General features: G+C 41.8%; 1 protein-coding gene across 1 annotated transcript in view; it reads left to right on the forward strand.

Moving 5' to 3' along the window:
• NIPAL2 (NIPA like domain containing 2) overlaps window positions 1-17641 on the forward strand; it is a 52589-nt gene that overhangs the window by 3607 nt on the left and 31341 nt on the right. Inside the window, exon 2 of the mRNA XM_085299282.1 lies at window positions 15233-15301. Coding sequence (XP_085155408.1) covers window positions 15233-15301 — 69 coding nt within the window. The remainder of the gene's footprint in view (window positions 1-15232; window positions 15302-17641) is intronic.

Below are 17641 nucleotides of genomic sequence, written 5' to 3' on the forward strand. Positions count from 1 at the left end.
TAGTAGAGCAGTCCCTAAGCATGCCTTTACTGCTCTCCTCATTTGCAAAGACTGTAGCAAAAAGTTATCCTCCCTCTCCTAGCTCCTTGTTCCAAAATTGTTCACTGAAAACAAACAAGAGTATGCAAACATTAATTCTTCTTCACCATGTATAACCTCCTTGTTCTTTGCAACAGGACAGACWATTTCAGCTTCCTTTATGGTATGGACTGGATGTGTACAGGGCAAAAATGCATAGGGTTTCCTTAGGTGGGAAATGTATATTATTTTCAGCCCTGATAAATCAAAAGTTGGGAAATGGATATTTGTTCAGTCTTAGAAAACATCTTTTTTTGAATCAATTATAAAGAATCCAAAAACCAAATATTACATTAAAAAAAACAATGCTTATAATGAAAAAGCATTGCAAACAGTTGCTGTCAGTGCTGATACAAGCTCTTCCAGTGTTGTTGCCACTGTTGGGAATTCAGCATCAGCTCCACTGTTCAGTGCCTGTTTCATTAAGCTCTGCTAGAAGGGGAAGTGTTGCTCTGGATTGTAAATGCAGGACTGTCAGCTGGGCCGGCTTTCTACTCAATCTTCCAGACTCTGCCAGAGTTGTAGGTCTGATCTGCTGGAGGCTGTACTCTGATTAGCTGTAGTGTGAGCAAGAAGTTGACAGGAGAAAGCAAAATAAAGTACAGGTTAGAAAGGACTATCCGCATCTTTTGTACAGCCTTCCTATATCCATTCCGCCATGTCAAACATCAGTCGTCCCTGCAGATGTGAGGATTGAAATTAGCGTACAGTTTATGCAGACTGCAGCCTCGAGGTTAAAGAAAGATCAGCTGCTATGTGGTAACTTACTCATCACAAAGATAAGGGAAATAATTATAGGAGAGCCTTACTCCTAGCCTGCCTCCCTTGTGATGTACCATAGGCAAATTTGTATCAATGTAACTCAAATTCCTTAGGGAAATGCAGCTTTCCAACCCCCCCCCCAACTCTTCCCATCACTGTAAGCAGAGTAGGTGTAAGCCATGTACCTTACTATAGAGGACACAGAGATGGCATGGCTGGTTTGAGAGTGATATTGTGGTGGAGAAAGCAGCACGAGGACCTGTGGTAGTCTGAGGAGTGACCCATTTGTCTGGTTCATACCCATGACTACTCTAAGTCCCTGAACTTCTGATTTCTGGATGCTGTGTTATTGGCAGGCCTCCATCACTCAACCTGGGTTTCTCACACCCAGGCTGGAAGGAGCTGGGGGCCAGAGGGTGGTTTCCTCCAAAGCCCGGYATGGCTGCACTGAGGGCAGCCATGGGGGACAAGGCATAGCCTGCCCTTGGGGGCAGCAAACCGACTCAGCTCCAGGTTTTGGGCTCTAGGCACACAGACCCAAAGCAAATGCTACCGATGGAAGACTCCATCCTCCAACTTTTCTGAGCACTTTTGTCTCCTCAGGCTTACTGGCAGAGCTGCTTGAACGAGTGCTTTCTAGCCTGACAGCTAAAAGTAGCTGGTGAGCAAAGCCCTTTTATTTTAGCTGATGAATCACCACTCATTTTGATGGGAATCAGCTTGGTGGCCTTCTCCTGAACAGCCAACACATGGGAAACAACTGCCTGCACCACGCTGGGGCTGCCGAGGACTTGTCCCCTGACTATCCGTGGGTTATTTTTTCTAAATCTCAGACTGCTTTCAGTGTCCTTTTCCTTCCTGTTTTAGTAAAATGAGTCTGGTTTTGAGTTTCTCTGAGGACTTCTGCATTTGTTTTTTTTTAGTGATTAATACGACAGTGAGTGAAATGGAGGCTTTTTAATTATGCTAATTTGGTTTAAGAGGTTTGCAAATGTTAATTTGAAAATTTCTAGGCAGTAACAAGCACTATAAATCTTTCAATTTGTCAGGAAGTGGGGGGTGCAGGAAGAGCAAGGAAACTTCAGGCACAAATGTTAACATATTCTGTCTAATGCAGAAATTAGTTCTGCTGTGGACTGCTTTAAAATAGTATTTTTTCAGAAAGTGTCTCAGACATCCTTCTTAGCCATTGTGGTGCTTGAAACACAGACACTTGACACCAGCACAGTGATTCAGAGCAGCAGGATTAGATTTACTATAGGGCTAGCAGAGGAGAGTGGGTGCTTCTCTTCCCTTAGTTGGCATTGAGCTGGAAACACCAGCAAGTCTGAACTCCTGCTCTGGTCTGGAGCGAGGGCATGGCTCAGTGTGGGGCTTTGGGCCCTCTGTCTGCTCAGGACTTGGGACATCAAGTCTTCTGCTGTGGATAGGCACCAAGCCATGCAGCACAACTGGAGGAGGAGTATGTGTCTTTGACCTCTGGGTTATAGAGGAGATTATTTCYTTGGCAGAGCTGTCTTGTGTTTCAAACTAAGAGAGATAGCAATGCAGGGCTGGAAAGGCAGCAAGCAAGTAGGAGCCACTTTATGAGGGTTAAGGCAGCCAGTGTGAAGGGTGAGGTTCTAGTCCCAGACACCTGGACTTTCTGGATGCAGTGGCTTACATATTACTAGGGTACAGGAAAAATCTCAAATAGAAACCCTCTAGGGCAGCAGAAACTGGAGCCAGGGCTCCGCTGTCCTGCCTGGGTCTCCAGACTTCTAGGAACCAAGGACACATTCCCTGCTCTCCTCCCTGTCTCATCCCTCTTTTATTCTTGCCTGTACAATGGTGAAGTTTCAACAGGAAGGACAGGCCCGTAGCCTTGTGGTGAGGACGTAGCACAGGCTCAGGAGAGTGTGAATAAATATCTCACAACCTAATTAAATATTCCACCCTCTAGACTACTCTGTAAATTGTAAACTTAAAATGCTGCTCTGTTGATTTTGGTGTCTCCCAACCATGCCTGGGAGTTACAAGGTGACTTACTGCTTAGGCAAACACCTGTTTGCAAGTGAGATTTCATGAGGTGACTGAGTTGATATTAAGTGCCACCATAACGGGTGGTGTCGCTCCTGTCCTCAGTCTGTACTTCTACTGTTTCGCTTGTCCCAGTACTCATTTGACTCCTTGAGCCATTTCAACGAACTAAGCTGACTGGAAAATACTCACTTACTTATTTTTTTAAATAAAAGTTATCCCGCACATAAAATCTCTCCTGTGACTTTATGGTCTCTTATGATTTTGTGATCCAAAGTGTAGGAACCAGTATATCTTTGTCTTTGGCGTTAGATGCTTCAGGGGAGAAGTATTTTTCCACTGCTCTTTGAAGCTGATGTGTGATCTTCCTCCTCCTATGCCCTGGAAGCTGTTTTTGGACATCTGAAAGAGGATATCTGAATTTTATCTTGCACATYTCCAGTAGTCTAGTGGATCTGATTAACTCCTGTTTGAAGGAATCAAAAGAATTCTGATGGCTCAAGTGTAAATTAGAGCAAGTTCAAAAAGCAGGGTTTTAGAAACACACTAGAACATGCACTTCAGTCATAAGGGCCAGGAGAGACCTTGGACTAAGCTAAGGCTGTGATCATTACATTCGGAGTTTTGGTGACATGAATAAAGTGTTATGTTCATGTGTATAATGTCACCACAGATTGTCCCAGAAGAATAACATTTGTTAATGTGAACAGTTGGGAGGTATGCTTTCCATTCTGTGACTAATCTGGACTTTGAAACATACCGCCAGGAGCTTCAGAAGGCAGCCAGTTGGTGYGCGAATCAACGCCAGGCCTGGAGCATAAATGTAAAGATATGTGGCAGTGATACTTGCAGAGGAGTACACTCAAAAGTAAATAATCAATATCTAAGCAGGCAAATGTGCACTGCTTAAAGTGAGGTTATACCAGTGTAACTCCATTCTCCTCCATAATATGTATAGCTTATTTACATCATCTAGACTAGAAGCTTTGCTCTTGTTTGGCGATATACACCATTTTGCCCTTAAAGAGTAAATGATGAGATTTTGGAATTGTGATAAAGAGAAATCACAAGATTTTTGAAGCTTAACTCTTGGATGAAGCGTGAAGTGACTTGCTGGCTATATTCCCCTTTGTATCCTTATGATACAAAAACAGCCCTGTGATGCAGAGGACTACGGGATACTGACCCACAGTGTTAAGTGCAAGATTTGGAGGAAATTCCTCTACATGTGAAAACAATGACTCACAGTGAAGTAAGCGCTGGCTCTTTGAACATGGCTGCTTCGTGCTGGCTGAGGTAAAGTAGTAACATAGAAGTAAATCTCCTCTTGTAGACTAACCTAACTCTTGCTGACATTTAATCATCTTGAACTGAATCAGCTCCATGAGAGCTAAAATCTGCACCAGGGTCTAAGCTAACATGTCTGATGATGTAACTGTTCTCCTGCTCAAAACAAAGTCATTTTGCCAGCTGATATGGATTGCACTTGAAGCCTTTAACGGTCAAAGATATCTCCATTGGAAGGAGGTTATCATGAAAATCAAACCAAAATATGGCCTTTGTTTGCATAAAAGACATGTCCCCTAATACATAGTGCCAATTAAAAGCAGTTTAACATTTTTGTGTTTCTTCTTGGGAGTAAATTGATCCTGATTCCATTTAATTTGCTTTGTGACTCTGAATTGCTCTTAATATTTTTCTTTCTTTTTTTTGTTTCTTTAAGGTTTTTTTTCATCTTCTGTTTTAGACTTGTTGTTACTAGGCCGTCATATTTATTGACTTCTAATGACATTCATCTCTGTGCTTTGTTTCTCTCTCTTTCTGTGACAATCTGTTGCTCCCTGAAGTGCCTGAGGCAATGTGAACATTATCATTCAGTGTATGTGTTATCAAGTGGCAATGACTCGGTCATCAATTCCGGATGACAAACAGCAAAACTTGTAGTGTCTGCAGAAGGCTCAGTCAAGCAAAGAATAGCAGCTTTCATCTGATCAGGATGCTAGCTGCATCTCTTGACCATGGGTCAGGGTTTACTAGGACAAATTGAAGAGGAGCATGTGGCTTACGAGACCATAAACATGATAGCATATAACTTAGTAACAGGGTGCTCAATTCCCATTCATTATTTTCTTTCCTAAAAGAGAGTAGAGAGAATTTATCTTCACAGCACCTGGTTGTATAATACTCGTTGTCAGGCAGAAGCTCTGTAACTGTTACATCTCCTACCAAGATTTATGTTCCAGAAGAAAGCCAACATATTCTATGTTTGGAGAGCTCATGAAAGCTATACTTACTGAAAGATCAGTAATACTTAAAACTGAGGGGAAAAAATACTTGTTATTGCTTTGTTTGATTTAAGTGCAGCAAAGAACATGAATGGTAAAAAAGGGACCTAGAATGAATTATCCAGCTAAACTGATTACTGCAGTGGAAGGCAACTCTGTAATAGATGTTCTGGATTCCTGTGAACTAGACACCTACTCTGTGTGTCAACACTCCCATCGAACTTCACAATACTTCACACTAACAGGTCACAGTTTGTAATAAAAGATCAAAAAGCACAAGTGTAATGTGTCACAGGAAGACGCAAGAGAAAAACAAGGCCATTGCCTCTATCTCAGATCCTGGCAAAAATTTTGCATACAAGTTACAGTACAAGAACCTATAATTTCTCTGAAGAATTTATTGGCTGATCAGCTCATGATCATCAGATTTGCATCTTAAAGTTTTGGCCCAGTAGCATTTGTGAATTAAGAGGCATCTGTCTGTGTGTGTGTGCATCCACGTATATCTGTGTGAATAGTTCAGTGTAAGACCTTATGTTTTTAACATTATCACTGGTAATCTAACAGTTGTTTATATCAAAATGAATAATGTTGCTAATCAGAAGTTCTGCCTTTTGGAGTCCAGTCATTTTTTTGCATTACAAACTGTCTGTAATTGATTAATGTTTTCTGTGGAAATGAAGCTGGGAGGGCCAAGTCCATGAGGTGCAGGAAGGAAAGCAAGAAACTAATATACAACATCCTTGCTCTGTTGGAACAGCTGACTGGAAGGGCCTTTGGGCTGCTCCTTCCCTTATCATATAATCATAATTCTTTTCACTGAGGAATCAAGCTTCATCCTAAATGAAGTTGAATTTTCTTTTTTCTTTTTTTTTTTTTTTTTTGTCTCCCCTGTTGTTACTCCTGTTAGAAGCTGTTCTGAAATGTCATGAGCTTGGAAGTCTTCTCAGTTCCAGCTGACACTTACCACTGGCCTGTGTATGTGGCAGTAAGGTTTGACAACTGGGCTGCTGCATGTTTGCTGGGGTTGTGACGTGGGGAAGGGTTTTTGTGCACATTGAAGGAAGGGTTAGTTAGAGACTAGATGGGAAACAAGCCTTCCTTCACTGGAAAGCGGTGCAGGAGAAGCGCATGCTGGAAAAGGCATGTCATTTCTCTGCTCCTCTCGGCTTATAAAGGGAGACTTTTATGTAGAAGTTCTTTCAGGATTTGGTAAATAATGTATTGAGTTGGCTACATTACTGTCAGGGCTTTGTGTATCTGAGTTAAGTGGAATTTGAAATAGCTCATTTATACTCCAGAAAGGCTTTTACTGCAACAACAAAAGGGAATGAGCTAGGCATGTTTTGTTTAGAGGCATGTTTGTGTGTTCACGCAGGCCCAGCCATCTCTCCAACAGTGCTCTGAGCCTTGTCCTACAACCCAACATAACATTTAACAGCGTAATTCACTGTTGTTCAAATAGCTGTCTTTGAGCTTGCCGACGGTTCTGGCCGTGGGCTGAGCTAGCGTTGTCTCCTGCAGCCAGATGCGGGGCGGTCCAGCTCCCCATGAGCCCCGTATCTCCTCAGTGGTGGGACCTGCTCCCTCCCTGGCTCTCGATTTAGGTGTCAGGGAGCCACATGAAGCTGAGAGAGGAGCAGTGCAGCCCCTCTGAGCGTGAGCCAGGCTACAGCTTCTGAGAGTTAATATTCATAGGCTTTTAGGGGTCCAGCTCATACACCTGGAACCAGATGGGGTCAAACTGGAGCAGGCAGAACGGCTGCTCCCAGGTGGCTTTAGAGGAGGACCGCTGAGCAGACTGGCGCTCTCGTGAGTCAGCGCTGGTCAGGCGATGCTGGCTTGCCTCCTTGTTTCTCCTGAGGGAGACTGGCAAATGTTTAAAAAACCTATTGTTGCTTTTCTGGGTATGTAATTGCTGTAGCTGCCATAGAGATTTAATGTGATGGTTCTTGAGAAAATCTTTATATTAAGACGTTATCAACCATCATCACAATTTTTAGATCTTCTATTATACACTCATTGGAAAGGTTTTTATTTGTAAGCTAACAGACAGTGTTAAAAACATGAAATGCGCTGTGATTGTGCAGCAAAATATCCCAGGATAGTCACTTGAGAAACAGTGTAACAATGTGGTCTCCTTCCCCGTTCTCCCATTTATTTCTAATTCTGAGATTTGATTTCTGAATAGAAGAAAAGGAAATTTAAGAGATGGGAGGTTTGGCTGTAACTCTTTGAAAAGGAAAAAAATTATTATTCATAATCCTTGTCAACATTACAGTAAGTAGATATATTTATATATGACCTTGGAGAGCATTTCAAAAGTTACTTTAGTACGTTTTACAACCCATATTCTTCATCTCAGTTTGGTACCCATTATAGACATTCCATAAAGTAATCAGAGACTGATAAATATAAATAAGATCTCACGAAAATAATTTAAAGCATTCTGCTGAATAGAAGGGGCCCACTGCTGTAGTTTCTATATCTTCGCAAGTTCCACACACATTTTATACCTTATTATGTTCTTCTTCCAGCCTGTATAGTTTGTCTCTTTTCCAGAGAAAAACAGTATATTCTAAATCTATGAGCTAATGAGATATAAAAGCTGGTTAAAGCAAGGCTGTAATATTTGTAAATTTGGCACTTTATCAGCCATGATTTGGAATCCGACCTAGTCATTTGTAACCAACCTGGTAACCATCCCGTCTCCATTCAAATTTACCCTGAGTTTGTTACCAAGTTCTCCTCTCTCCTTCTGTTCCTAACACACACGGTGCCAAATGTTTTAATTCTTTCCTTCTTGTGTATTGAACAATGTCCTTTGTCTTTTATGTCACAATGTATTTTCGCTGCATGTTCCAACACTGATAATTGCTCTTTCACTATTATTTCAGGTCTTCTTCAGTGCTTCATGTGGGCCTGAACTGTATGAATATACAAATTGCACTATGAAAAACCATTGAAACAGGACCTTGTTTTCTTTATATGTCTTTAAAGCACTGAGTACTGCTAGAGCTCTATAAATAATAATAACTAAATGATAAGCCTCTCCTAATTCCACATGGTGTCTTTTTCAAAAATATGGTTTTTGTTAAGGACTCTGAATTCCCTTTATTTCAGAGTTAACTCAGGATTTGAAAGTTCTAGGAGGCATTTCCCCCCCCCCCCCAAAGATTGTTTTCTTGTAAGATCCATAGTTATCTGGCAAAATTCTAATTACTGGAAACTAACTGTAGTTTTTGAAGCAGTGTATATTATTGTATTTGTTAAAAACACTTTTAGATTGCAAAGAAATGCAGAAATAAAGAAAAACAGGAGGAACAGTTTAACTACTTTTGATAAGTGAGCAGACAGCATATATTAGAAGCATTTTTTTCTATTCATCAGTTTAACTTACAGCAGTAGAAAGTTTCCATAAATAATGGCCATATACCTTTTTTTCAATGCAAATAAGTTAATCTTTCTAAGTTTTCATTTCACAGTCCTGGCAAAGCTGCAGTTCAGTGTGCATTAAGAAAACATACATGCAGGATGTGTAAATTGTATCTCACTGTGTAACTGAGTTTCTGATGCAGATTTTAGTCTGCAGGGTAAATTTATCAGAATTAGTGCCAAGGGTTTACATTTGAGCCTGGTTCTCATTTACCATAAGCCTCTTACTTAGACAATAAAAAGAGACCTTGCATGCAAAAGGCTCTTTTAAAACATTGCCAGAGTGATGTGAAAAGGTTTTAGGGTAAATAAACGTCAGGTCCTGTGTGAGTGCCCGAAGCAGGATAGTGAGCAGCAATATAGCCTGCTGTCACTTATTTATTTTGATAGCAGTATGTTGCCATCTCACTAGGCAAATGGGGGCACTCTGAATAACGGCTCAAACTTTCCTTGCCCTCAACATGGGCTTGTCCAAGAGCCTCATGCAGCCAGGATAGGGAGACGCTGGCCAGCTGCAGAGGGTCCATGCTCTGGGCATAGCAACCCATCCCCTCGCCAGCTGCAGCTTTCGCCGCGCCAAGATGAGTCTGGGGCTTCTGGAGCACAGTTGCCTCAGGCAGCCGTGTGTATGGTCACGTCCCCTTGACCACCCTCATCATGGGCAAACAGTGTGGGGTCACCATTTTAAAACCCTCACTGTGGCTTGTGAATTTTAATCCTCTTTCGATGTTAAACATTGGCAGGTGGCTTATAAAGAACATAATGCTAATGGTGTGTATTTTGGGAKGTTTATTTTAAACTTGGAACAGTGCCTTGCTGGCCTCACAAATAGTTGTTTAATGCAAATGAGACAGTGGGGAGTGGGAACCAGGGAAGAGGAGGTCAGGGAAGGCTTTCCTTAGACTGGCTTTGCCACTGAGGAAAGTGTCCACTGATGCGCTACCTCCATCTGTGGTCTGTGCACTCAGAGACTGTCTAGAAGAAGCTGTAAAGCTGGCAAATGACTTTCATAGCTTATCTGAAACCAAATTAAGGTGTAGGAACCAAATTTCCTTCTGGAAAGCTTAGGGCAGGATGATTCTGTGGTGAGCCTTGGGGTCAATGAAAACCTGAGGGAACATCTCCCTTGAAATCTAGGGTCTAACAAAGTAGCCTGGAGGTTTAAACACATGTTTTGGAGACAAATGGATTTGCATGTTCTGCCAATAGCTTGAATATTTCAAACTTTCTGCTGTAGAAGTACTTAATTATCTGAAGGAGTGCCATGGCTCTGAAATTGTGTCTGCAGCTGAGTTAGTTCATGGAGGTTGCCTCAGTCTTGCTTGTGGGAAGTCCTGTAGTGTTGTTAATAATATCACAACTGGAAACTCTGCATTCAGAGAACATCATGTTTATTATTTATAAAACTGGCTGCACCACTCTTCTAGCCTCTGAAGGATGTTGAAGGGCAGATGCAGCACACATGAAGTCTTCTGCATCATAAGACAGGAACAGAAGGATCCTTGTAGCCTTCAGGGCAATACAGCAACTATTTTAGTTTGATAGGTAATSTATGTTGTGTTGTGGGTCATCTTTCATTCATGTATGGTTTTACTAGTCTGAGATATGGTACCTCACTTTTTCTCTCTTGCTTTGAGCACTACTGTGTGTTATAGCTCTYGTACATTAGAAAATGCCTGCTGGTTTAAGGTGGACTTTGACTTGTGAAGCTTTCAATTTATTTTTCCTCTTTCCTGCCTTTTGGCTTCCTTCTGTTTCTTTAACRTTCTTGTGCCTGAGTATGAACTTGTACAAGAGAAGTTTGCCATACTACAGTTGCATGGTGTTACGGTACTTTCATCTCATCTCCCTGCATAGATCCATGTGATATTTGACCTTCTTAGTGCGCTGTACCCTGCTTTTAATCGTTAGGACTCTGTCCAGCCCTGAATTTAAAAGTATAGTGCTAGCACCATATTAACCAGAGCTCATTAACACATGTCAGTCCAGAGCAATCAATGCAGTATATATGCCAACAGCAATGCTCAGGTGAAACATGTGGTCATTACGATAAGATGACCTGAGCAATAARGGTAAGTTTTGAGTCCAAACTGTCACTATGAATTTGCCTTGATCATACACATACTGGGTTGCTGAAGTTAAACTCGAGGGATTGTCATTTCCGCACCCAAACACTYGTTTGTCTGGACCCTGAGGGTGCTCCCAGCCTTCCCTGTCCCTGCCAGCCCCTGACCTCCTCCTGTCAGGTCCCASACTCAGCTCAGCTCAGCCCCAGGGCCGTCAGTCACTGCCCCGTGATGCCACAGCGCTGCTGACTACAGCTCTGCCACCGTCCTGCCCCTGCCCAGCCATGGGCCCCACAACACCCACACTGGCCCTGGCCCCAGTCCTGTGGTGATGCTTGATGCCCCCTGGGACCCTCCTCCCTYGGGGTGTTGGGACACGCTCTGGTGGCCAGGACCTGATCTGCCTTGTCGGGAGCCCCTGCCAGTACGAGCGCCTGGCCACAGGATGCCCCTGGCCTTCCAAGCTCCCTGACGTGGGGAATGGCTTTTAAACAAATTTGCATGGCCGCAGCAAAGCAATGCRAGTGTGATTTTGCCAGTCCCACACCTCAGGCTCCTGAGCGAAGCACGTGGCATCTGCTATGGGAAGTGTCAGAGGCATGGACGTATATTTTGCCAGCTGTTTGTTTCAGCAGGTAAGTTCATTTTAAGTATTGTCTGGGTTATTGCCAGTTACTCTGAAGAGCATCACAGCTCGTGACGACTTTTGCTGCTGAATTGTGGGTTAGTGGCCTTTTGCCCTGGAAAAGGGGTTGGCATTTCAACTCTGAGGCTGGGCTGGGCCGTGGTAAGACCCAAATAATTCTGAGCTACATGCCATGGGCTGGGTTTCCTTGCTGTTATTGCATGTTTTGAAGGCCTTCTCCTCAGTAGAAGCATACTCTAAAGCTGTATGAAGCTGCCTGGCATTGCAAAGGCTGGTATGTGGCTCTCCCAGTCCATTAGCTGAGCAAATTGTAGCYGCAGTAAATAGGTCACATATGCCAGTATTTCGCAGAAGATGAAATGACAGCTGAGCAGATGCAATTTTTAAGCTACTTTCTGTAACTTGTAAAAAGAACAATGATTTATGGGAGATTGTTCCGATTCAGATTATCAGATTAGAAAACTTGTAGAGGTGCACCACAAAGATATCTGAGCCAGACTCACTTGTACCTAATACAGCAAGCATGCAAGATATGAAAGCAGTTGATTCCAGAGAGGCCACCAATGATCTATTGGACTCCACTTCCTGCTGGAGTCCCTATTTGTACGGTATGTATAGCTGTAAAGGGGGCATTCAGCTCACAATCTGCTGTAGGTAGATACTCAAGTTGTCATAGGTACCCATGCATGAATGGGATTTTGCAAATGTTTTGGGGTGATATAGTGAACACACAGTTTTATTTTCTTTCCACCAGCTGCGTGCAGGTGTTACCTCAAAAGAAAGAGACTCTTCTGGGAACTATTATTGACCATCACGGTCATTCCTATGGCAGGGAATCTGGTGAAGTGCCTTATGCCTGCCTCTTCAATAACTGAATTAATTTAAGACTGTAGGTAGGGATATTGCTCTACCTACCTGCCCCATGCAGATCAAGGTGGTGACCCTACCCATTTCCACCCCTCTGAATTGACAGCTGTAGATGAGGACGACTGATTGTTYCCAGGAATTAGTTAGCTGCTGCCTCAACCATTTTATACTGAATGAACAATGTGCTTCAAGCTACAAAAAGTAGCTTGAAAGTTGGATGGAGAGCCCTTGTGGGCTGTCTGGCTTGAGACTGACATGTGTTTCCTCCCTGGGATTCTGGTTGCCTCCTGAGTCCTGCACAGTGTCTATAACTCAGGACGGAGAGCTGGGATTAAGGAGCTGGAAGGGGTTATCTAGAGACTCAGTCATAAGGGCATGGTCAGCTGCTGCAAAGAAAAAGCCACAGAGAGCCTGAGATCTCTGCTAGGGGTTGTGTGGATGTAACAAAATTACTTATGAGCAGCAATAAAATGATGGAGTATATGAGATGGTGGTTCCTGTTCTCTATTCCCTGCTGTTTCTTTTTTCTTACGTCCTTCATGACAAAGCTGATAAGGCCACTTTTCCACTCAAAGGCACATCTCATTTAAAAAGAACAAGTCTTTGGGAGCAGGAAAGCAATTTTGGTTAAACTACTGTTTTATTGAAGTTGCCATGTGTGCAAAAAAAAAAAAAAAAAAAAAAAAAAAAAGATCTAGCTGCCAAGTGATCAAACTCTACAAAAGGTGTAGCACCAAGGCATCAGGGCCTCAGAAAGGAGAACCCATCCTCACTGCTCACAAGTGGCCAAACATGTGGGGCCATTTCATAGCATTTCTTCAGCATATAAGGAGGTCGCAAGGCAACTCATGTACCTGTAACAGTCCCTGTGCTTACCAGAGACTTCTAAGTGTGCAGAAATGGCTTGTCTCATGCTCCCCATTGCTCCAARTTAGAGGTGTTCCATGAGCATGGAAAACATGCTGTGAGTGAGACCCTGAGATGTGCTACTGGAGTATCCTCCGGGACAGGAGGAAACTGGTCTAAGGGAGAGAGCATGTAAGATGGGAAGGCCATTCATTGGCTGGGTGCCAGAGGGTACAGGCAAAACAGAATAAAACTTCTCATTCAATGATTGCTTGTAGCTAGGCTGTGGCACTGGTGCTATATGGGCAAAGAGGGTGTGTGAGCAAAGGGGAGCCCTCTCATCACCTGCCTTCGCCTCTCTGCATCCTCTCTTGTATCCATCAGTCAGGTCTTGGTGACACCTAGCGGTCTGTCAAGCATATCATAGAATTATAGAATCAGTAAGGTTGGAAGGGACCTCTGGAGATCATCTAGTCCAACCTCCCTGCTCAGCAGGGTCACCAAGAGCATGTTAGACAGGGTTGCATCCAGGTGGGCCTTGAATATCTCCAGAGAAGGAGACTCCACAATCTCTCTGGGCAACCTGTTCCAGTGCTCTGTCACTCTCACAGTGAAGAAATTCCCCCTCACGTTCAGGCAGAACTTCCTGTGGTTCAATTTYTGCCCATTGCCTCTTGTCCTGTCACATGGGATAACTGAAAAGAGTTTGTCCCCGTCCCCTTGACACCCTCCCTTCAGGTACTTATATGCATTGATCAGATCCCCCCTCAGTCTTCTCTTCCCCAGGCTAAACAGGCCCAGCTCTCGCAGACATTCCTCATAGGGCAGGTGCTCCAGCCCTCTGATCACCAGCATAWCTCATTTTATTTTCCTTCTGGGTCTAAGCCATTGCAGAAATACATGTGGCTGAAGACTTTTGGATTCAGCACTAAAAAGAAGTGCTTTTAAATAAGAAATATGATAAATTGTTAGMTCTTTTGCAATAAGGCTATTGTTTCTTCACAGTTTTGAGGATACTCTTTCCTAGTCTGAGAATTATCTAGGAACAGTAAGAGATCCTGTTGTCATCTCCAGCGGCCTAAAGAACCAGGTACTGCCTCTCAACAAATGCTGAGGTGCAACGATCTCTGCTKCTGGTAGGTACTTCCTCTTTGTAAGGTGCCAGGGACCTCACTGAAGAAGAGCCATATAAGCTGAGGCCGTGAGCACTGAGCCTGCTTGGATGCTTTACAGCTTGTGAGCAATATTCATGCTGAGTTATGTTAGCATGACTTYGTTTATAGAAACCCACTGATAGTATGTGTTTGTCCAGCTGCTTGGTTGACACTACCCAGGGATCAGCTCTAGCTCTTCTTGCCTGCACAAACTGCTGGGGAGAGATGGGTTGGTCCAAGGCGATCTACATATTCTCCCAACTCTAGTTGAGTCTTTTCTTTCTCTGCGGGCTACTGGGGCTTGCCATGGCACGTGGCCTTGGATGGGTAGGAATCATACTCAAATATACGTAGGACAACATACAAACACATTGAATCTASGCAGGGAACTTTGCTGTGTACCTGGTATTTAAGCTTGCTGAAACGGCATCTTTAAAGGGCTACTTTCCAAAATAATGGCTCCTGCTTTGTTTTTAATTTCTCAGCTTCACAGAAAATTTGCAAATCTTACAGAAAATTAGACAWGCTGATTAGAAAAGAATTTGGTGAAATAATACAATGCATTAAAGAAGCTGTCAGGAGACCTGTGTTTCTAGCTGCCCTGTCAAATAGTGGATATGTTAACACATAAAATAATTGTGTTTCAATAYGAATGCTTCGAATGCTGTTGATTTTCCTTCTGGATTGTGTAATGAAACGGGTCTTTTTGAACAATAATAATGCATGTGTGTAGTGTTCAACTGAAAACTACCTAGTTTTTTCTTTTGTGAGATGTAAAAATGTGTTCTACCGATGAATAGCAAAACCAGCTTCTGCTCTGGGCTGCCCTTTCCACTCCCAGATGTTTTCTGCTCAAGTTCTAGGCAAAACGTACCAGCTTAATTATTTTTATTTTCAATTGTGCAGAGATATGTTGTTATYAGTTTACTCAGTGTAGCATGAACTTAGTGACTGAAAATTGCAATCATTTGTTTTTGATTTTGTTATAATGTGTTATCAGGAGACCATGGTTTTATTGTTCTCCATGAACATATAAGAAGAWTTTTTTAATTTCTTTGTTTTTTGATCTTGTAGACTCAGCTCTTGGGAGTTTTACTGGCTGCTGCTGGAAATTTTTTGATTAGTGTATCTTTGAATATACAGGTATGAATTTACTTCTTTTTATTTTMAGTCATTTGTATTTAGCAAGTACTTTATGTTATAGCTTGTTTTTATAGTGAAATTCAAACTACAATTTCTGTTGCACTTGATAAATGTTCTCTCTTTTTCTTCAACTAGTGTCTTCCTCAATTTTTTAGCAGAGTGGTAGCTCTGAACCTGATCTATGCTGTAATTCCCCTTTGGCAACAATAAAAATTCATAACTACTTCTTCTCCTTGCAATTCATCATAAGCAAATGCCAGCTGTGACCTGCTTATGGTCCTGCTGGAAGTCATGTGAACTTGCCTTATTGTGTGGAAATCTAAAATGGAATTGACCACAAATTCATAAGRGCTGCTTAATAAAGTAATTAATGTAAATAAATGCACAGAAGTTGCTTGCAGTAGTGGGCACTAGAACAATWTTGAATGACTTCATTTTCCTTGAGCAAGTAAGATAAATGATGTCAATAAATACTATTTTAAATCATACAAGCAATGGRAGGTGCTGACCTTACAATTATGGCAAGGGTTTGTAGGATGAAATTTAAAAAATCATTTCTGTATTAATAATTAGAAAACATATTCAGTAAAAAGTTAAATAATTCATTATAGTCTTGTAGCATTCAGGGTATTTTTATGTCTTCTAATACAAATTCTTAAAGCAYGGAAGACTTTTTTGTGTTGATTGTATAGAAAAAATATTTTTACTAACTTGAATTTTATATGAGTTTAGTAGCTCTTTTATATAAAACTACCCTTTGCTCTTTCTTTAAAGGAAGAAACAGAAAGGTATGGAATATGAAATCTTTCATATATAATAATCCATTTTATTAAAACTGGAATCATCTTCAACAATCCCTTTCTATCTTTAATATCTCTGGTTAGAGAGTGCCCCAGAAAAAAAAACCCGTTCAGCCAGAGATGGCATGCAGATTGAAATCATTTCTGCGTCTCCAATATTAGTGCTGATCTGTGACTAGTTGCTGAAGGCARCAAGAGCAGGAGAGGTTCTGTTTCAATGGAAAAAACTTTGGTTGACAAAGTAGAAATTCAGTCTAGCACATAATGAGAAGGTAATTTAGACACTGTCTTTTTTCTGCTGAGGGCACYGAGTGCCAAAGTGGCTGCTTTGCATGGAGATGTACTGAGGCATGAAAACTGAGCGTTAATTAGCTTGAAATTGTTTACTAGATTTAAACTCTCTTTCAGCTTTTAAATGCTACTATGTTGTTAAGGAAAACCCAGTATCTCTGCATTACCCTTCCACAGTTTCAGCTGGAGCTTTTATTTATCCTCTAAGTTGCTTTTTCTCCCTTTAGTAATGAAATAGATATCATATTATTGATTTAACAATTTTATTTAATATTAATTTTGATTAGATTTTTGTTGCTTTTTTGTTTATAAAAATGGAACATGCAAAATCCTGAATGTTACTGAATACTGGCCTGTGGCTGATGGAAGTTTGATTTTTCTCACGTTCACTTTCTCTATGAAAGGCTAAAATTCTCAAGACTTCATCTCTTGAGCACATGYCATTAGCCTGAAGCTGCAATATATGCTTCATCCTCTCCACAAGAGGAGCGACTGAGGCTGGTACATCACAGACATTATTGTTTGGCCCGTAAGTGTAGCCTGTGGAGTAGAGTGCAAGTACAAGGATTTGCAATTTCCCTGAGGCTTTGCAGGGGCACTTCCAAAATCAAATATCAGGTGGTGGAAGAAAAAAATATATTTTATAGCCATTTATRCTTTGATGGCTACATCACTTGGTTTCCAGCTTTTTTGACCTTTTTCCCTGTGCAGAGAGGCTGATGAGGGATTATGWCAATGGAAATTATATTCTACAGAACTAACACGGTGAATCATAGAATCATTCTGAGACATAGAATCATAGAATAGTAGGGTTGAAAGGGACCTCTGGAGATCATCTAGTCCAACCCTCAACATAGCCCCATATGGGGGTTGAACCCATGACCTTGGCAATAGCAGCACCATGCTTTAATCAACTGAGCTAAACCTGCCCCTGAATGTTGTATCCCTCTCAGTAATGACATCTTCCTGATGCTGACAGCCTGGACTCTGTTTTAGAAGACCAATGTGATCAAATTATCCTGTTRTATACAGGTTCTTGAAGTATAAGAGAGAAAACAATTACAACATGTAAATAGCACCTTCTCCATGTAACAGTCGACACAAGTATCACTGGTTTTGCTTCTGAAAATAATGCTTTACCTGAGATCTTCTAAGGTCAAACAGGTGATTGTGTCCAAAACCTAAGTTCTACCTAGTGAATTTAGAGTCCTCCCCACAACAACCGTGGATATGTGCTGGCTTTTTCATT

This window comes from Rhea americana, unplaced genomic scaffold (assembly GCF_003343005.1).
Source record: "Rhea americana isolate MKP2758 unplaced genomic scaffold, rheAme1 scaffold_0, whole genome shotgun sequence".
Lineage (NCBI taxonomy): Eukaryota > Metazoa > Chordata > Aves > Rheiformes > Rheidae > Rhea > Rhea americana.